The 21304-nt window shown below is 36.9% G+C and overlaps 2 protein-coding genes across 3 annotated transcripts; both read left to right on the forward strand.

Annotated features, from left to right (window-relative positions):
• Positions 1-84: 84 nt before the first annotated feature.
• LOC112146163 (microtubule-associated protein 1S) lies at positions 85-14328 on the forward strand. Of its 2 annotated transcripts, none has more exons than XM_024271853.2 (10): positions 85-375; positions 2325-2420; positions 3308-3390; positions 4174-4311; positions 5361-5871; positions 6333-6416; positions 6539-8808; positions 8983-9103; positions 9997-10214; positions 11760-14328. In XM_024271853.2, the coding sequence occupies exons 1-10, from the start codon at positions 213-215 to the stop codon at positions 11913-11915; spliced, it is 3840 nt and encodes a 1279-aa protein (XP_024127621.1). In that variant the 5' UTR covers positions 85-212; the 3' UTR covers positions 11916-14328. The 2 variants fall into 2 exon arrangements, with proteins under 2 accessions (XP_024127621.1, XP_024127616.1); XM_024271848.2 differs by having other exon boundaries at positions 86-375; positions 6330-6416.
• A 1534-nt stretch (positions 14329-15862) lies between these two features.
• LOC112143441 (growth arrest and DNA damage-inducible protein GADD45 beta) lies at positions 15863-19494 on the forward strand. Its single transcript, XM_024267406.2, has 4 exons — positions 15863-16513; positions 17559-17660; positions 17815-18031; positions 18101-19494. Exons 2-4 carry the CDS (start codon positions 17560-17562, stop codon positions 18203-18205), a joined length of 423 nt encoding a protein of 140 aa, XP_024123174.2. The 5' UTR covers positions 15863-16513; position 17559; the 3' UTR covers positions 18206-19494.
• Positions 19495-21304: the final 1810 nt, after the last annotated feature.

The following is a 21304-nucleotide window of genomic DNA, read 5'->3' on the forward strand; positions in this document are numbered from 1 at the left end:
AAGACTAAAACACAATAAAACCAGTTTTGTTTAATACAGTTTTGAAAATGTGGAGGATATCAATGAGGTTCATTGATAAAATCACGGTTGGATCATGTGATAGTTCAAAGTCACCCAGTTCCATTGACTGATGCGCAGCACCCAGAGCGCAGCAGCTCTCATCTCTGCAATAGAAGCCTCTGTCAGGCTTTCTCTATGACATCACATCCAACATGGCGAGCAGCCGGGAGTGGGTGAGGGAGGTCCAGGAGGAGGCGAGGCGCGCCGCGACCGCAAACCTCGACTTCTGCCCTCACAAATACTCCCTGCTCATCATTATCGGACGCACCGCGCGCCCCAGACGCACGGAGCACGTCAGCGGGGAGATCGAACGAGGTAGGTGATTAAAAAAAATTATAAAAAATAAAGAGTGGATTCGAAAGAATTTAGATGCCTGCAAGTTGTCGTCGATGAAAGGGATCGGCGGGGAAGATGCGCGACCACAATGCGGCGATTCTGTCCGCCCAGACCGAGGATGCGTCATCCGGAGACGCTCCAGCAGCAGCAGCAGCAGCATCCCTCCTCATCCCTGCGGGTTCCGTCTAATTAAAAGCAGTGCGCTGCAGGTCTCTTTGTTTTACCTCAAGCTGTCAATACATATGGTTATCCTGCCGTCCAATCTTAATAATATTCCATTGACACACATGTGTTTGTATGGAGAGCAGATCTATAACGATCCATTAGGTTTTACTGTCTGCTTGGCTTGTTCAAAGATATGTGGCCTAAATGAAGGATGTATAATTGATGAGAGGCGCTGTGATGAAGAAATAAAGAGAGCCTCCACATACCAAGATATTAGAACAATAACTCTACTAACTAGCAATTAGTCATCCAACAAAATGTCATTAAGAAAATAGCCTCTATTTACTTTCATGATAGTATTATTGCATTGAAAGTGAGAATCCATTTAAAAACATCTTGCATTACTTTATTTTGTTCTATTTTTTTCTGCAGCACTATTTTTTTTATTTAAAAAACATTTTTTTAGCTAGATTAATTGAAAATCATTTCTCATATTGGTGATTGTTTTTGGACTCAGGGGCGGACATACCATTACACAAAAGTAGGCGATCGCCAATGCTTCGAGGCCCTCGAGCGGAAAACTTAAAAAAAGTCTAAAATAATTTCTGCGCTTATTATTATTAAACTCTGTCAAAAGAAAAAAAAATCTCTAAAATGACATAAAACTGCTCATGTGAAAGTGTTTAGTCCTCCCCCATCCCTGTGTTGCAGTGGACTGTTCCATCAAAATATTACTTTAACATTACTTTAACATTTACATGTGATTTTACTTTTTAAATTCATATCAAAATATTTGAATTCTTGACAATGACGATGCCTGTAGTGGACTATTGTGGAAGTTATTCCATTTTTTTTTTTTTTTAAGAAATGAGGGCCCCCATGTTATTGTTCGCCATGGGCCCCCAAACTGCTAAGACCACCACGGTTTGGACTGTATAACAACTGTTAATTCATGAGTTCACCATTAGATTAATTCAAGTAACAAATACTGTTACATGGAAACATTTGATCCTCTTGATGCCTGAATTTATTTTCAGCTATAAAACAAAATCTTTACTTTCAGATGCTAAATTAATGCAAATATGTAGTAGAGGGGGTTTGATGCATATTTAAGAATCAATGGATTTTTACCTTTAAAGACACTGAAACTATACATCAAATTTTGGATTATTAATATTTCAGGGGCAAATTCAGTTTTAGTAACAGAAAAATGTGATATTTGGGGAAAATTATCATACATACAAATTTGACTTTTTTTTTTAGAGAGACCTTCATGCAATGAGTTCTGAGATGTTGCAGATTTGCAATATTGGCCCAGTATTATAAGTGACCACTAAAGAATTAAATATTTTATGAGCACCAGCTTTATTTCTACAGAACTTTTCAAAACTATGTAACAAAACTAGAAATAACTAGCATTATGCTAGCATTTAGTTGTTGCAAATCTGCCCGGAGATGGTTAAAACATTTTGAATTCTTGATAATGAGGATTTTTGATTATGGGATTAATTAAAAAAGAAAACTAATTGTTTTTTAAGTTGAGACGCTTTTGTCATGTGACTTTTCTGTACTCTTACTGTGAAATGTACATAAGAACTTAAAATAATTTTGAATTATAAATGTTTTTTAAGCAATAATGGAACTACAGAAGAAGAAAAAAGGCTGTATGAAAGCTATAGGAGAACATTACTTTCCTCAAAATAATTGTAAATTTAATTTTTCCCCCCAAATGTTGCTGATTTAGCTTATTTCTCATGCCGCAGGTATTCGCTCGTGGGACGTGGATTTAAAATCCTGCAACGTGAACCTCTATCTGCAAGAGTTCCTCTCCCACCACACGGTATCTTTCAAGGGTGCAGGTAAAGCTGAATTAAAAACAACTTCCTGGTCTCCATGGTAACACCCCAGTTCAGACTGTGCGGGGTCAGTGAGGAAGGAAGGAAATTGGGGAGGCAGGGAGGCTGCAGGACAATTGTTAAACATAGGTGGGCCCTCAGACAGAAGCAGAGCTCTTTGAAAAACCAAAATGATCACAATAAATGTACTGAAAAGTTAACAGAACAACATTTATTAAAAGGTAAACAGCAATAAATGAATAATAATGTGGAAAAATATATTTTTTTCATTAAAAACATAGAAACACAATAATTTCTATGCTATCTTAAGGTAGTAAGAATGACTTACTTGTTGATAATTTTGAGAGATTAAAACTAAAAAGTGTCTGCAAATTATATGCTTCATTATTTTAGTTCACATTTTGATCATTTTGTCTTATCATTTTTATCAATTAATTCCTGTTTTGGCCTCTTTCTTGGCTCCTAAATTGGTTAATTATCTAAATTTAACTAAAACCAAATTGAAGGACATAACTCAATGTAGAAAATAGTCAATTAAAATACATAAAATCTTATTTTTAGAGATGTTTGCAGCTAAAAAAGAAAAAAAAATCATGCTGAATTCAAAGTCATTACGTGTGGATATAGATGCTGTCTTACATGATCAATTTGGAGTAAGAACTTTCTGAGTCAGACTGGATTTCCATCGCAGATCAAATGAAGTCAGCATGTCACTCACAGCTGCCCCTCTCTTCTTCCTTCCTGTTTTTTCAGTCAGTTCCTTTTCATGTTGTTGTGTTACTAACACCCCTTTCTGTTGTCTCTGTTGACATGTGTCTCTTTAGCTTCTCTTTTGCTTTCTGTCTGAAAGCGGATATCAACCACTGATCCTTCTCCGTCTGCCTCTGCAGGACAGAAGAGTTTGCGACACTGTACCAAAGTTTTGGACATCCACGTGTTGATCAGTCCGACTCAAGAACAGGCCTGTTCAGAGGTGGGTACGACAGCTCATTGGTATATCTATTCATTTCCAATGCTTCTAATATTTATTTATTTATTTTTACCAAATGAAAAAATAAAACATTCATGCAACATAAATCTCTTTGATATAGAACATTTAAAAAAATGCAAACTCTTGATGCATGTAATGTTATTTGGAACACATATGTGACTTTTATTAGTTTAAGCTTTATGTCTGTTTAAAAACTTTACTTTCAGGAAGGTTTTATGTGTTGCTATATGTTCTGATATTGAGTTAGGAGTACCTCAAAGATCTGTATTGGGAGTTCTTAAATTCTTGCTCACATTATTAGCCTTTAAATGTTCAGCCTCCATAAAAAACAATTTTTTAAATTTTTTTAAAGGGATATAAATTTTTTACCAAATTTTAACTTTTTGAGAACTGTTAATGTACATGTATGACCTTGTAAATACTTATATACCAGCAGTAGACACTTTAATTGGTAAAAATAAATGGAATCAAACAAAAATCTGTGCAAACACATACGAATCCCTTTAATTAAGTTTAATGTGTTGTCTGATCTAACGCCACAACTGCTTTTACTCACAATTTTAAGTCAAATTGAGTTTAAATGCATTCAACACAATTTACAATAAAAAAACAAAAATTCTGAGCCATTTCAGATATAAGAGTAAGAGTTTGATCATTTCTGTCTAACCAGCTCAAGAAAACAAACTGAAGTACATAACACTGAAAGTGACTTGAATGACTTTTTAAGAAAATCCGCTGATTTCTCCATCTGTGTTGGGCGGTCAGGTGTTTGCTCTGCTGTCCAGGGAGTCGGCTCATAAGCTGTTGATCTTGGCAGGCCTGACGGCGGAGGAAAGCGGAGACCTGCTGTTCCACAAAGGGCGGTTTTCAGCACATCAACTGAAACAAATACTGACAGAGCAGGTACAGTGTTCTCCCATCGCTATCATAACCGTGTATGCAAATGTTCTCCTGGCTGATACAGCATTTTTGCATGAAAAACAGGGAAGATTTAAACAACAAAACTGTTATTTATTTAGGCCCGTGTGTAGATGAGGCAGAAAATAGGAATTAAATGCACATTTTTTAAATAAACATAAGAGAAATACGTTAATTTTAACTATAAAAAGGGGCTTTTTTTAGGGGCAAGAATATTTTTAAATAATTTTTTAGCCCGGATTTACATGCTTAAGTATATTTTTGTCAATATTTTGTATTTTTCTGGTTGTTTAGGGATTAGGAAGCTTATTGGAAGCTATCAAAGTAAACAATCCAGAGTGAAATAAAAAAGTCAACGGAAAAAGCTACGAAATAAATAAACTTTCAGGAGAAGGATTTTAAAATATTTGTAAATATATATTTTAAATTCAATAAATTCAGTTTTTAAATTCAGTTTTTTAAGATAATGTGCAAATAGTTCAAATTTATTATTAAATGTATTATTTATCAGTGTTACATGGATTCTCAAACAGAGAATCTCCAACAATTGTTCTGCCACACCTGGAGGGGGTTTCAGTTTGGCCACTAGGTGGCAATCACTCTATGGGATTACACCTTATTCCAAAAGAAGAAGAAAGTATGAGCAAAACAGTGTTTTAGAGCACAAATGGTTACTTTAAAAATATATTTCCTTAAAAGAGTTCAGAAATTAATTTCTGTGAGTAGATAAAGATGTTCATTTTTGACCGAGCGTTAGCAATAGATGTCTTATGGGAAATCCCATTATACGTTAGCATCAAGCTAGCAGACTTTAGCTTTATGCGTTGGATTTGGCTCTACTTTTATGGATTAAGTATTGATCTATTAAGCTTAGAACGATTCAGATTGATTAATTGATTTTATCAACCCTGCACTAATTTTGGTGCATTATTTTAAATTATAGCATAAATAAAGGTTGTTTCATTCCTTCACTTAACATCAGAATAATCAGTTCTTTAACTGATCCCATTTATGTACATTTTTTCACCCTTTAGTTGCTGGACCTGGAGAGCTCTGGCTCCTCACATCTGCACTCCAAAATCAGTCTGACCTTCAGCTGTCCCAACGTCGGCCAGTGGAGGAAAACTCTCCAAGCAAACCCATCTCTTCAGGGCCCCATCACGCTCCGCATCAACCCCTCAGAGGTTCTCCCCACCATGGAGTCTCTGGAGGGCTTCACATCCCTAATCTCCAGCACCCTCAGCCCCGCCTCCTCCTTTGACCTGCTGCCGCCTCCCTCCACCGTGGGTTTCCTGAAGCTGTCCCGCCCCTGCTGCTACGTGTTCCCCGCTGGCTGCGGGGACTGCGCGTTCTTTGCCATTAATGGGTTCACGGTGCTGGTGGACGGCGGGTCGGACTCTCAAGCTTGTTTCTGGAAGCTGGTCCGCCACCTCGACCGAGTCGATGCAATTTTACTGACTCATGTTGGGACAGAAAACCTCCCAGGTGTCATTTCGTTTCTGCAGAGGAAAGTTGGGGAGAGGGAGCTGACCTCTGAACTCAAAGGTGGGAGAATATTATTTTTCCAAACCATTCCTACTATTGGTCTTATTTGTAAGATATCATTTTTTATTGCACAAACATAATTCATCCTTTACCAGACAGTTCATAATTAATTTTTATTTGTTATAACTGTTTTACTGATCTCAGTTTACTTTACCAGACTTTTTACTGAATTCTTCATCCTGCTTTCCACCTATTTTTTTTGCAAATATACAAAACTGTTAATCAAATCTGATTTTTATTTTACATCAATATTCAATTACTTTACTTTGTTGATATATATTTGTTCTATTTTACAACGTAGCAGATTTTTCTATTCATCCTTCTCTGTTCTGCTTTTGCTAGATCAATAAAGTTTTATCTCACCTCTAAATTGACCCATCAAAGTTAAATTTGACCTATAATTTAAGTCTGCTTGTGTTTGAAATTTTTTCTGAATAAATTTGTTTCTGTCTGCACAGAAGACTCTTCTAAAAAGCTCATCTCCCCAGAGCTGGGAGTTGTGTTCTTTAACGCCCCCAACAGGTTGCAAGAGGAACAACAGCAATGTAAGTGAAATATTAAAAGCTGAATAATTTGAGGAAAAGGATAAATGTGTTTTTTTTTTCTGTGTTGTCATTTAAAGTTTTATTACATGCAGAAAACAAAGCATTAACACATTTTCTTCTAGGTGTGGACGATGTTTTAAAGAGCACGCAGCAAGCAGCACTGACCCTGCAGCTGCTAAAGAAGTTAGACATCAAACCTCAACCCATGTTTCGACCACAAGGAGTCCCAATTAAGCCCCTGACCCTTTTCCAGAAAATGGGAGTGGGGCAGCTTGATTTATACATCCTGAGTCCTGGCAAAAGCAGTCAGGAGTACGAGACTTTCATGCACAGCTGGCCGGACGGAGCACCTCCGAAAGGCCAGAATCTGCCCCTCCCGGCTCTCGCATCTGTGACCGCTCTGCTAGTGTGGCACCCGGCGTGCCCTCACGAGAAGGTGGTTAGAGTGCTGTTCCCAGGTGTGACTCCCCAGGAGAAGCTGCTGCAGGGCTTGGAGAAGCTGAAGGGGCTAGACTTCCTCCAGTCGCCCACTGTGACCACCGGAGACTTGGAAAGATTGGGAGAGGACAGGAAGAAAAAACGGACTGAGAGTGTGGACAGTTGCAAGTCGAAAGAAAAAGAGGGAACAACTAAGCAGGGGAAAGAACGGGGAGTTAGAGAAGAGGGAAAGGAGAAGGCAAAGACGTTAAACGGATCTGGAACAAGAGATCAAACCGCAAAAAAGGAGACGGGACTGAAGCATAAAGCATCATTTTCAGAAAAGAACTCAGTGAAGAAAGGAGTTGGGAAGGAGAGGAAAAAAGAGGACAAGACAGGAAATAAAGATGAGAACAACTTTATAAGGAACAATCAGGCGAAGAAGGATCCAGTTTCATCCAAACCAAAGAATGAGAACAAGACAAAAAATAAGAAGGAAACAAAAAATGACTCCAAAACGGGAGAGAAGAAGTTAAAAAAATCCCCCAATGAGAACAAAAAAGAAAAATCTGAGAAGCCAAATAACTCTACAGCTGCGGTTAAAATACCAGAGTCGGAGAAAAGTGAGCAACAGAAGGAAAAAGTAGTTGAGAAGAACCGATCAAAAACGTCTACGCCCGAAGATATGACAGAAGATTTTCTCCAACTTGAGGAGGAGAGAAAAAGAAGCAGTGAGTCAGAAACGGAAAAGAGCTCGAACACAGTAACGTGCAATGAAACTGCTAGAAGAACGGAAGGAGTGATAGAAGGGGAGAAACAGAGTAAACAACAAACAGTGGAAATAAACACCCAGAAAAACCTTTTTGATGAGCCTGTAAATTCCAGAAAGCCAGCTACAGTTGTTGGATTTCCATCTCCATTGAATAAAACCCCCAAAACGGAGTGCATGGTTGAGCAAGATCTAACCCCAACTGAGTACACTCTACTGGACGGGGCTTTGAGAAACACCCCGCCCTCCCAGTCCTCTCCGGAGAACCAGGACCAGGAACAGACCGTCGAGCAAACGTCCCCTGATTCCCGGCCCAACAGCGCCGGCCACACTCCTTACTGTTTGTCTCCGGATGACGTGTGGTGCAACCGAGCGACTCTTAGTCGAATTCAAGCCCAGATGAATAACCCCGATCCAGATTTATACCAAAAAAAAGAGGAGTCCCCAGAAAACCCCCCAAAATCCAGAGAGAAGCATCTCAGCTTCCTTCCATTGGGCACATTTAAAGAGGGATCTTCAGATCCGTCTCCTTCCATGGCCACCACGACCACTACACACTCGATGCCGGCAGAGGTGAGCTCGCCTCAGTCCACGGAGGTGGATGAATCTCTGTCCATGTCGTTCGAGCAGGGAGCAAGCACCGTCAGCCAGAGAGACGGAGACGACAGCATCCATCACTCGAACGGAGGCCATCTTTCAGGGCTGTCCTTGCCGGGGAAGAAGCCAACAAGATCTTTGGGGCAGAACCCAGAGATGGGGCGACCTCCTGCACCCAACACGCTCCATTTAGAGGGCTCCTCTCACGATGTGGACTTGTGTTTGGTTTCTCCGTGCGAGTTTAAGCATTTCAAGCATCCCGACTCAGGTGCCGGCGAGGCCTCCAAAGGGAATCCACACCAACACTACAACAAGAACAAGAATTCACCGAGTGAATCAAATGCTCCTGTCTGCACAGAGGACTGCCCTTCCACCACAGCGGACGGGGCGCTGGACTCCGATGAGGAGGAGTCATGCAGCGAGGTGTCCAACTCTCCCCACGACCTCCACAACAGTCAGGGTCTCCCTGCTGACCCCCTTCCTGCGCAAATCAGAGACAGTCCGCCCTTACCTCCACATCCCGACGCCTCCATGCCAGTTCCTCAGTCTGACCTCGATGTCCAAGGCAAGAAAGCCAAAGTCAGCGGGACTCGGGGCAAGAAACTGCAGGTCAGGAGCAAAATCTTATGAATTTTTGAAACGTTTTTTTTTTGCCCACTTCATCCATTTGTGGTTCCAATCTTAGGCTGTAAGCTCAAATCAAGCAATCCTTCTTTTTTTACATTTCATAGTGAATTACAAAAGAACAGTCTGCCAAATCTGTTAAACAATTAAACTTTTCAGGTTATTGATGGACCCCAAAAATCTGGCTCAGGAAAAAGCAAGACGGTGAGCGTCGGTGGAGTCACAAAGGGGAACGTCTCTTCAACACGTTCAGCACCAACCAAAACTTCAGCCGGTTCAGGTGGGGAACATTATCCTCTATGTGTTATAACTGTAGATTTGAAGAGAAAAATTGCCTAAGAGCTGCTTGGTCCAGTTCATATCCTTGGATGATTCGTTTTATTTAGGCAGTTGTAAAATCTCACCCATACCAAACAACCAAAGACTGCTCTGATAGGAAGTTCTGGTGTGAATCAGTACAGTGTAAACACAGTTTCCCAAAGAGAAGCAGGAAATAAAACCATTGGAGCAGCTGTTCTATCTGTGTGTCCTCCAGGTGAACAGTCAACCATTAGTGACCTACGGTTGTAGTCATTAATTCAATCTTGGTCTCATCATTCCAAATTACTTTGGTCCAAAAGTTTAGAGGTTTGTCTCTGTGTTGTTTGGCATATTGTAAGCGAGTTATTTTGTGACATCAGCACAAAAAAGGTTTATTTCTGGCGACCATTAGCCCATTTTTCTTAAGGTGTCTCCTTTTTTGTACATTTTCAAACATACACACAGTTTTTCAGAGAGTCTTGGATCACAGCTGAAGTTATTTGTGGGTTTTTCTCTGTATCCCTAACGAGTTTTGTGGCAGTTGTGACAGTAACTTTTGTGACCGTGGGTTGGTTCAACATCCATCTCCACTTTCTGATCAACATGAACTGGCATTCTCAGTTCCTAGGAATTTTTTTTAAATCCCTTTCCTGTTTCGTATAGGTAGTTACCTTTTCCCGTAGATTTTTTGAAAAAACACCAAGAAATCTTTTGTTCTTCCTGGGCATGTAAACTTACGAGCACAACTGTATTTTTTTGTGCTCTCCCTTGATTCAAATCAAGTTCATCAGATCATTCTGGTCTAAATATGCCTAAATATACCTTCACATCAAAAGACTTTGAATCTGCTTCTTTGCTTTCCTCTGTGTCCAGCCTCTAAGCCTAACTCCAGCGGAGAAGTCAGTGTGTATGTGGATCTGGCCTATATTCCCTCCGGAGCCTCCACCCCAACAGTCACAGTGGACTTCTTCAGGTGTGTTCGCTCTTCCTGCTACATCGTCAGCGGAAACAGTCCTGAGCGAGAAGAGCTGATGAAGCAAACGCTGGATGTTCTGCTGGACGGCAAGGCTTCATGGCCTGACGCTGTGCAGGTAGAACTTCACTTTTTCCTCTCATGTTTAAAGGTAGAGTTAAAATAAAAAGTATGCACAAAATATCAATAAGTATAAAAAGTCAGGAAAAAGCTAAATAGTAAAACAAATTGACAGTTATAATGTGAGATAAAATCAGTAGTAAGCTCATTTTGGAGTCACAAAGTGCATTTATGTAAATGTAAGTGGTTCTGTAAATGCATGTGTCGGGTGGGGCACGCAACTGATTTATATTTCTAAAAGCTTTAAAGGAAAATGCTGCTCAGCATCCTGGATCACAGAGATTTGCTGTAGAACATTCTGGAGGCAGCAGAGTAAACAGACACGGATGGATGACTCGTATCATCTCAGTAATTTTGCTGACGGAAAGTTTTTGCTTCGAAAGCTGTAATCGTCCTGTAAGCTGTTTGCACTTGGAAAAAAAAAAGTAAAAAATGGAAGCAACAAAGTATGAAGATACTATATTTATACTTATAAAGAAGTATTTTATGAAGTATTGTGTTTTAAAAATGTTAACTCAGTAAAAGTATTATCGATTGATCAAATATGCACATCAGTTTTCCTTTTACAGTAGTTTCTTTATGTTTTTTCTAGTTTTTTATATTTAAAAGCTATTTTTTTTTAATCCTATACTTATTAATTTTAAACATTTGTTGTGCAAAACTGGCTTTCTTAGCCCAACAAGTTTTGGTTTGGATGAAACTTTGAAAGAATTAATTTTCAAACATGTTGCCTTAAATAACAATAAAATTAAATGTAATTAAAATTTAATTGTCAGTATTATAAGAGTCTAGAATAGATGCTCAAAAAGTGTTACTGAAACTCTGCAGGGAGTCGGACATATGGGGAATCTAATGCAGAAGTGAAAGCTGAATCGATGGAGTAAATAGCCTTTAAAACATAAAAATATCAATGTGACAGGATGTGATGACTCTGAAATTTGGTGGACTCGACTCAAGCACTGACTGGAAGGTCATGAAATTAGAATAAAATTTTAAAATAAGACAGTAAGTTAAAGGAACGGGAAGTAAAAGGGAAACAAGAGCAAACATCAGAACTTTAACAAAGAGGGCTCTAAAAATCAAGATTTTTGTAGTTTTTATTTGGAATTTGTATAACCTAAAGTATGAACATAACTTTTTTGTTTAACTAGCATCTTTAAATCTCATGATTTGGCCTTCTGAGTTTCCTCTGGTGCAGAATCTGATGAATAGTTTCTGTTGTTTTGATTGAGTTAGTGTCTGGATTTCTAGCAGGAGCACAGCTAGAACATTTTATTTGAGGGGGACAGAGGCCATTACAAATTAAAGTTTTAAAAATGTGTATTTCTAACCGTTTAATTATAATTATTGTTTTTATTTCATTAAAAAAAATATTGTTGTTATTTTTCCAATGCTTAAAGAAGCTTATATTGATGATTTCTCAATAAATATACTAATATTGAATCATTACTCTGCTGGATGAGCAGCATTTTAGATAAAAATAGCAAACCAAACAATGTTTTTATAAAATGTCAGCAAATCATTGACATTGTCCCTGTTTCAGGTGACGCTGATCCCAACCTTTGAGTCGGTGTCGATGCAGGAGTGGTACCAGCAGACCTTGGACAGACAGCGGGAGCTGAACGTCACGGTTCTGGGATCCAACAGCACCGTCGCCATGCAGGACGAGACCTTCCCCGCCTGCAAGATAGAGTTCTGAGGAGAAATGCTTTCAAATCAAGACACAAAAGCATAATTTCATAGAGAAAAGTAAAACCCCTACATGCATGTAGGTAATAGAAAGGAGGATTATCAGGGGATTTTCACTCCTACATGCAAAAAACATCTTTCTTTTGCACTTTATTTTGTCCTTTTACTATTTCTTCATAGTGAGAGGGACTATGCATGTTTATTTTTTAAATAGTTTTAGCTTTGGGACCATGATCCTGATATTAAACGGTGAGGAGTCCACATATTGATGTCCTTTCAGCCTCCAAGAAGACATTTGAAAGTGGATTCTTCAGAATAGCAGACATGGAGTTAACTTTGTGGTCATTGGAATGTGGCGATCATCTGTATTAGTCAGCCCATTTTGCTGCTTAATGCAACATTTCTCCATCAGTTTGAAGAAAAAATTCAAACAAGCATTTTTTGTATTTTTTTGCAATTTGGTTTATAGCTAAAAAGTCAAATGTGCACGTTTAACAAAATGTTTTTGAATGCTTTCTGAGGGATGTAAAGATCAATGCTAAACAAACTGACAGCTTGTGACTGTCTAAACCACTGACTGAACAGAAGTTAATGTGAAGGACTGAGTCGTTATCACAACAGCAACAATCCTGCTTTTATGGTCCAGCAATTGTAATCCTTTCAGTTATGCAAATGTAGAGTCACGCTGCAAATGCTTTTGTAGAGAAATGCTATCATGCTTTAAAATGGAAAGGCTTAGGACAGGGAGGGGTCTGCAACCTTTAAGCTAAAAGAGCCATTTGGTCCAGTTTCTTACAGACCAAAACCCAATGAGAGCCGCTCTGTTAACAAAAATATACTTTGTTTCTGTGACCATGATGCCATTCATTTTAAAAATGTAGTTTTAAACATTTACAAAAGTTAAATTATAAAATATTTTTCTATGTAACTAATTTTACTTATTTTACTGTTGACAGCAAAAACGTTCCTTTCAAAGTAAAATACAATCTGTATCAAATCTGATCCTCCGGTTGCAGCAAATTTACTTGAACTAAAAAAAAATAATAAAAAACTCAAAGATTATATTGTCTAGAATTGTGACTTGTGTCACGTTTTTCTTCATAAACAACATTTTGTGAATTCCAATTTTGTACAAAATGTATACATATAACTGCAGTTAAACTATTTGAAGAATTCTATCTCTTACCTACAACTAGGCACTGTTGTGCAGCAGAAGATAAGAATGTGCTTTATATGTCAATAATAGTGGATTAAAGCTTTTCCCATCATTTTGCTCAGTTATCTGACACGTTAAATGTATAAAAACAAATGACAAAATTAATAAACTAAAACAAACCCCCCAAAAATGTTTATTCAAATTCTTTGCATTTTTTTGTCAAAGCCAAAGAGCCACAACGGGGTGGGGGGACAAAAGAGGCTCCAGAGCCTCAGGTTGCAGACCCCTGGGTTCAGATTTGCACGGCATGATTGGATAATTCTCAATGGAAAAAAAGCTTTACATGTTGTAAATAAAACTAAATAAAAATTTTAACTAAAGAAAAGTAAAATCTGGAACTGTAAAGTGTTCAGTAGTGACATGAAAATCAGTTTTTATATAATTGTCTATGGCTTCAAATCTCTATAGCTTCAAATTTGTCACAGGTGCTAGTAAAAAAAAAGCTGTTTTTGTCAAATGTTTGGATTATTTTGCCATTCAAGTACATTGAATATTAAGTTAAACTGACTTTTTAATGTTAAACATGTTTTTATTTGAATTTTTAATTTTAAAAAAGCACTTTTTAAACAATAATCATGAGAACTGTGAACAAGAGAAAAGAATCTGGCAATATGTCAAAGCAAATTAATAAGATAAAATAAAATAAAACAAACTGTTCTAAACAGATACGTTTTGAGATCCTATTTAAAGACAGGAAGGGGATGGAGTTCTGTGTGTCAGCTTGCAGTGGGTACCAGAGTTGAGGAGCACAATGGCAGAAAGTTCTGGTCCTGATGGTGCTGGGATGGATAGAATGGACGTGGATGGAGGATCTGAGAAAGAGGATGGATGCTGAGATATGGAGGAAGTCAGACAGATGTGGATGGGTGGTGTTAAATTAATCAAAAAGTACAAAGGGGATTTTTTTTATTTAATGCTAAAATGAACAGCTGTGTTTTTTTAGGGGGTGCTGTGGTGAGAAAAGGGTTTCTTGTGATGACGGGAATGGAAGAATTTAGGTTTAAAAAGTTCTTTGTGAAAGACTATTAAGGAAGAGACAAGACTGGGTAATTACAGAAAAAAACAACAATTTACTTGGCAATATTTCCAACTTTATGCTTATTTTGGACAATCATTTCATTGCAAATGTAAAAAAAGTGAATGATCTATAAATGAATGTAATACGATGTGAATTCAATAAATTTGTTTTGTCTTGGGATCTGAAAAATGTGTGTGATCTTGGCTGCTTTCAGGAAAAATATGCAAAAAATAGGAAAAGACAAAGATTTTATTACACCTAAATACTTCTAGCCAGAACATTTGTCAAATTTGAAATCAGAATTACCTTCAATGTCATTGTGATGCTTTCCAGATGTTTAAAAATATCTATAAAAATCAAGGTTTGAAAAAATCTAAAAATACATAAAGTCAAATACATATATATCGATTGTACTCTTTGAATCCGATATTGGACATGTTGGTAATGATACAATGTGGTTTTTTTTTAAGGGTTGCTCTGGAGAAAAAACTGTCTTTCAGTTTGTTTGCCTGAAGGTCGCAGCTTAACTTAAATTTTATAAGATAAAATGTTTGGGAAAGAGTAGAGACACCTAGGCTGAGATCTGAAATGAGAGGAATCTTATGATTTAATGCAAATAAATAGAACTACAGATGCAATATTAGCTTGGAAAAGAGAAGATCAGAAGGAGATGTACTGCATCTTTGAAGGTTGTATTGACCGTGGTGATGGACAGACTAGTTAGACAGGAATCTCTGTGAACCACAAAGTCTGATAACGTGTAGTGAAAGCAGGGAGCAGGTGGATAAATGTACAGAGAGGATGAGGTTTGCTCTAGAAAGAGAAGAAATGGAGGTCAGCTGCAGCAGAACAGGGTATCTGTGTGTAAATGAGAGGAACTCAAGTGTGACAGTGAGGTTACAGGGAGCAGAGGTGGAGGACTTCTTTGAGTACATTAAAGTGAACGGTCCAGAGAAACAGAATTTTGGGAAGGAGGAGAAGAGATGTGTGCAAGCAGATTGGAATGGGTGGAGGAAGGTGTCAGGTGGGATGTGTGACAAATGAGTTTCAGCGAGAATAAAAGGCTGTTGTGAGCGCAGCCATGTTGGAGACTGGAGGGAGCAGAGATGAAGATGCTGAGGTTCTCTTTGGGAGACGTGAGGATGGATGGGATCAGGAATTAGTCCATCACATGTTTTGGGGATAAATGCAGGGAAGCAGATTGAAAGGATTTTTTTAAAGAGGAAACATAATGATAATAACCAAGTAAAACTAAGTAAAAAAAATACAATGCAAAAAAAGAGGCGAAGGGATAAAAGATCAGAGAGCATTAGTTCTCTTCAAATATTTTAAAATATTTATATAACTATTTGTATTTTGCCTTTTTTGTTATTAATTAGTAAACTGGGATGATTCTCCACAAAACATGTTTCAAAAGCTTAAAAAATTGATTTCTGCTGCTCCATTTCACATGGGTTAAGAAAGAATTTTGCAAGAATCAGGATTGTTATTCCAAATATTATTATTTCCTCTCTTTTTATGGCAGGATAGAAAAGATTAGGTGTTGTGGGTCTTACCAGAAGGTCTTATTAACATATTAAATACATTAAATCAAAGAATAAGTGATCTGTTCCCTGGGCTTAAAGGATATGAAAAGTAATTTATTCTCAGTTCTGTAACATGTACATCAGCAAAAAATTGAAAAATAGATTTTTTAAGGAAAAAGTTGATGGGTTAAAATGCCAAATTATGGGCCCAACCCAAATCCTGAACATAAATTCAAATAAAAAGGAAATCACTAAACAATTAAATACACAAGATTCAATAACAGTTACTAAAAAAATCAGTTAAACAATAAAAGCAAATAAAAACCAGTTGCATCAGTTTTTTTTAGAATAAGAATTATCTAAAAAGTATTTCCCAAACATTTGAAGTTAATTGCATTTTACAGTTAATGGAAGAAATATCTGATCACGTGACTCTTTTATTGACTTCTCCGGTCAGCCACTAGATGGCGGTCACGAGAAACAATATTCTGTAAACATAGTCAAGATAAAAAACATACATTTTTGCATTTTTATTGAGTAATTGAGAGTTTCGTTCAATTGTAGTCTTTTAGAAATGACACAAATGTATTTAAAAAAAAGAAAAGGAAGAAAGAAGATATACACACCCATGCCTCCGCCCCCAGCTGTCCTCTTAAAAAACGTGTTGCAACCGGACACACTGTGTGTCAGAGAGACTCCTCTCTGCCAGAAACACTCACTGCTAAACCTGCAGCCAAAGGCGGTGAAACTGTTCAGAATCTCGGGCTGCTGTCGCGCTTTTACGCGCCGGAGAGAACACTTGGATTTGCAGACTCATCTTCTGGAGAAACGGGACTCTGGGAGAACAGGTGAGACCACAAACACACGAGAGGACATTATGATCTGTGTGTGGACGGCATGTACTGCTGGAGCCTCTTTACCTGACTGTACAAACTACTGTCATCACACTTTTCCTTTAAGTGTTTAGTGCAGGTAGAAGTTCTGGAACTGCAAAGTTCACCTCCAAAAGTGTTTAGAAATATGATTTGAAGGAGCAAAATATCTGATTGATCTTAATAAACTTTATAAAACTTGCAATAAGAAATGCTGCACTTTATTTATTTATTGGCATTGCATATTAATGAGAATTAAAAGTTAAATGTAAATGTCCTAGATTCCACTAAAAATTATTTTTAAAAAATTAAATAGTTTTGTTTTGACAGAGGTTTACGAGTTCCTTTCAAAATAAAAGACCCCTTGAACAACATGGGGTCATCTCAGTACAGCAAGCGTAATAGTAGGTAGTGTAATGGCATTAAAATAAATACTATAGTGGTTTTGGTCATTGGTTGTGCACTTCAGCCAGAATTTCAAAAATCTAAAAAACTAAAATTAAATCATATCTAATTGATAGACCCTTAATGTATTTTTTGGCCATATGGCACACATAAAATCTCCAAACTTTGTTTAAAAATTGACAGTTCACCTCATAATCCTGTGTGCCAACCTCAAATTGATTTACTGTGGCACACGCTTCTGTCAAAGAGCCCCATTTGGCTCCAGAGCCTCAGGTTGCAGACCCATGAAAGACGTAATACACAAGCTGATTTAAAGTGTTTAAAATGTTTGGTGGTAAGAACAAGTTTTTTTTTAATTCTCTTTTATAGCAGGATTCAGATATCCTAATGACCAAATAGTGATACAGTAATTTACGAGATAGATCATGTAGATTGTATGTGCTCTGTCAGGGATGTCCTAATGTATCTAAAGTTATGCAAATTATAATTTACAGTTTTTACAATATTTTTTAAGATTAGAGCTATCAAGTGACAACAAAAAAAACATTTTTTTTGAGTTAAGCAGATGTGACTATTGTGTAGAACTGAGTGGTCAATCTTCTGTGCTGTGAACCAGGATGCAGTCTGTGAGGCTGGCCCTGGAGGAGCTGCTGGTGTCCTCTCAGGAGCAGAACTGCCTGACTGTTGGCATCTATGAATCAGCGCAATTACTCAATGTGTGAGTTGAAGTCATCAAAGCAAACCGAAAGATTTGCTTTGTAATTTTTATATTGCGCAACCATAAATGTGTTTTTCTCTCAATTTCACATGCAGCATTGCTCAATTTCCCAAACATGTAAATGCAAGTTTATCTATTTTTTTTATTATTTTAGAGATCCAGACAGTGTGGTTCTGTGCGTCCTTGCAGCCGATCATGAGGAGGACGTGGCGCTGCAGATCCACTTCACCCTGCTGCAGTCCTTCTGCTGCAACAGCGGCATCACCATCCTGCAGGTCTCGGGGATTCAGCGCCTCCAGCAGCTTCTGGGAGCTGCAGATGCTAATAAAAACCAGGAAGAGTACAAAGACCTCCACTGCTTACTAGTGACGGTATGTCTGTTCAGAAAACAGGCTTTTAATCTGAAATAAAGTTAACAGCTGTATTTTCTTTATATATAGAACCCTGAGGCGAACCACTGCAGGCTGCAGGAAGTGGGAGCATATTGTAAACAGAGTCTGCGTCCTGATCAGTGGGTTCCTACCCTGATACTTCAGGAGCGCTGACGGCCCAGATACTAATCAAATGAAGACTATTCATGGTTGAGCTGCAGTGCTCAGAAGTTGAGTTGGTCCAGTCTGCCATAAAGACTACTAGGAGTCTTTCTTTCAGTGACTGTGAAAAAAGATGGCCTCTAAAACTGAGTTTTAGCCAAAAGAGGAATATAAAATCAAACGGACTTTGGATGTTGTTCTGCAGAGAAGCTTAAATTGGACTACATGCTTAAATCCATCTGAACAAAACAGTTTGTAGGAGAGCTGCTGCTGTTTTTGGATTCAGGAAACTTTCTTTAGTTTTAATCGAATAAAAAGTTACTTTTTGTTACATTGTCGCTGCCTTTTGGCAATATAGAGCTTTAACTCACATTTGCTGAGTGGTTTTCTCAGAAAATCTTTTACTGTTTAATGCCTGTTGTCACAAATATGCAACATACCTCCAAAATTACCTAAATGTAGCATCTACTTAAAAGCAAAAACTCAAGTGATTTTTTATTTATTTATTTTTTTTTCTTCCTCCATATCTGGAAATAAATTAAGGCGTTAAGGGGTTAATCTTGTCCTCTTAAAAACAGATTTCTCTTTGATGAACATGTCCTATTTAGCTAGTATTATTAGCAAATGTGTGCAATTGGCGTTAAAAAATATATTTATTTATAAGAGACTCTACCTCCGTAAACATTCCACTCATAGGAAACCTTATAAAAGACCAGATTTCAATGAAGTTTTATAGTACTTAAAGTGTCTTGCATTCTAGACTTTTTTTACTTTGTGCCAACTATTTGATGAACCTGTAGTAGGCATTATATTTTAAATGAGCTAATTTAGAAGATAAATCTTAATTTAAATATCTACTTTATAATTTGTGCTTGGTTTTTAAATAAGATGAAGACTTTGGTGATGGGGAAAGTTATCAATTAATTGAATTTTTTTAAAACATCTTTACTCTTCCAGAACTGCTGGTGTATAGCTATTTAAACTTAAGGTAAAACTGTCGACCATCGGTTAAAAGGGGCTCATTGTTGAAATTTATGTGCACACATGCATTCATATGCTGGTTTCCACATTATGGAACCACCGTCTTAAACAGGCTAAACAGAAAGCAGAAAATATGAACAAAATAGAGAAATATTGTGTACAATTTTCCAGATATATGTGTTGGTATTTTTGTACAGAACATGTTGGTTTCTCTGTGGAAGGAACTCCTCTAATAAAGGTCAGGGTGAAGGTATGTATGGTTTTAGAGTGTCCTCTAAGTTGACTAAGCTATCTGCATCAATCAGCAGACATTCTTAAAAGTTCAATGAGGCATTAGAGGGTTCAAGAATTATATTTTTTAGATGTTCTATTTTAAAGGAATAAAAAATCAGGCAGTTCGGGTTTCTGAAAAAATAAAACATGATTACTTATTTTATATTACGGGTTAAGCGGGTTTGTAACTTCGAACAATGTCCTTGAATATTCCTCAAATAAAATTTATTTTTATTATAACGTAAAACAGAAAGTGACTTATGTTGATGACACTACTGTTGAAATGTAAAAGGAAAGTAAGAGGGAAAGAATTGTTACCGCAAGAGAATTTGTGTGGCTAAACACTGCCCCCTAGTGGAAACAAGAATCACATTCACCTTTTCTGATCGGTCGCTGACCTGCTGTCTTTACATGCTGCAAACGTTGTCTTTTTAAGTGTGTAGATCTCATTCACTTTAACCAAGAATACAATTATATGCATTCTGGTAATCTTAAAATTGTATGCAACAACTGAAAGAAAATAATGACATTTTATTTCCAGTTTTTTAAGCTTTGCTAAATGAAATTTCTTAAATGCCTATTTTATTTTGACCCTTTACTTCAATAGGACTACTTATTTAAAATAACCTGTTTTATTTTTACTCAGAATTGCCTTAATTGGTATTTTAACTTTATGCAGTTAAGTTCATTTTGGTGTTTATGTGCATTAATTTTGGTTTTTGCTATGTCTTAGCATGTGCCTACCTCTGTTAGCCACATAAACCTATCCTCTAAACAAAATATTTTTCATATATTTGTTTTATTTTAGAGTTTTTATCTTATTTATACTTACTGGAGTTGATTATGGAATGAAACAAATTTCCTTTTTTGAATTTTGTCATAGAAAAAAAGTTGTTAATGGGGAAAAAATGTTTTGTAAGAGATATCTGTTTGTACTCCACAACCTTTTGCACTGCTTCATTGAACTGCTTCATGGAAACTTGTAAAAGGTCTTTACCGTCGCTTTGAATGTACTCGCAGGGTTTATTGACATTTAAGTTTAATAAATAGTTTATAGAAGTGACTGTTAAAAATAAATGGATAAATAAAATGTCAGACCTGTCTTAAGTCCCATTCCACGACAACAAAATACAACAATCAAAACTGAGCAAACATCATTGGTTTGTCTAAAAATGTTATTTTATGTTATTCAGCTGTTTTTTATTTGGGGGGAAATTTCACGTTCTTATGTGTAAATGGTCCAATTCATAACCTTGTTTTAATTGGGTTTATCTGGAGTTTAAATCATACTGCAAAACAATGCAAGACATGCAAAATATAATCTTTTGAAGGAACTGTATTTTTTGAATTCTATGTTCAGAAAGATAAAGTAAACCCATGGAGTGTAAATTATTATTGTTGGAGTGCAGATTGCACAGCATCTGTAGAGTTTTCTTTACCTATGTGTGTCTAGTTCTTAAAGTTCCACTCCAATCATCCTTATTTTTTTTTTATTTTTTATTTTTTTGGCTAAAATACAAAAAAAGTGGTGTTTTCTATTATGTAGTTTCTGTGCAGAGCTGCAGAAGTTTATGATAAAATCATTTCAATTTCTTTGTCAGTTTTTCAAACATTTTTTTCCCATCTGCGTCTGATTAATCGCAATTTGAATAAAGAAATACAAATAAAGTTTTATCCTTAAATTATTTTTTATATATCGAAAATGCCACACAAATATGTCAAAAACACCAAATCTGATTGAGTGGGGTTTTAATTTATATATATTCTTTATAATTATATAAAAAGAAAAACTCAGCAGAATTCATGTCAGAGTTGTTGAGATTGATTGCACAGGTGAACCACGAAGAACAATGTTTC

This window comes from Oryzias melastigma, linkage group LG22, assembly GCF_002922805.2.
Source record: "Oryzias melastigma strain HK-1 linkage group LG22, ASM292280v2, whole genome shotgun sequence".
NCBI lineage: Eukaryota > Metazoa > Chordata > Actinopteri > Beloniformes > Adrianichthyidae > Oryzias > Oryzias melastigma.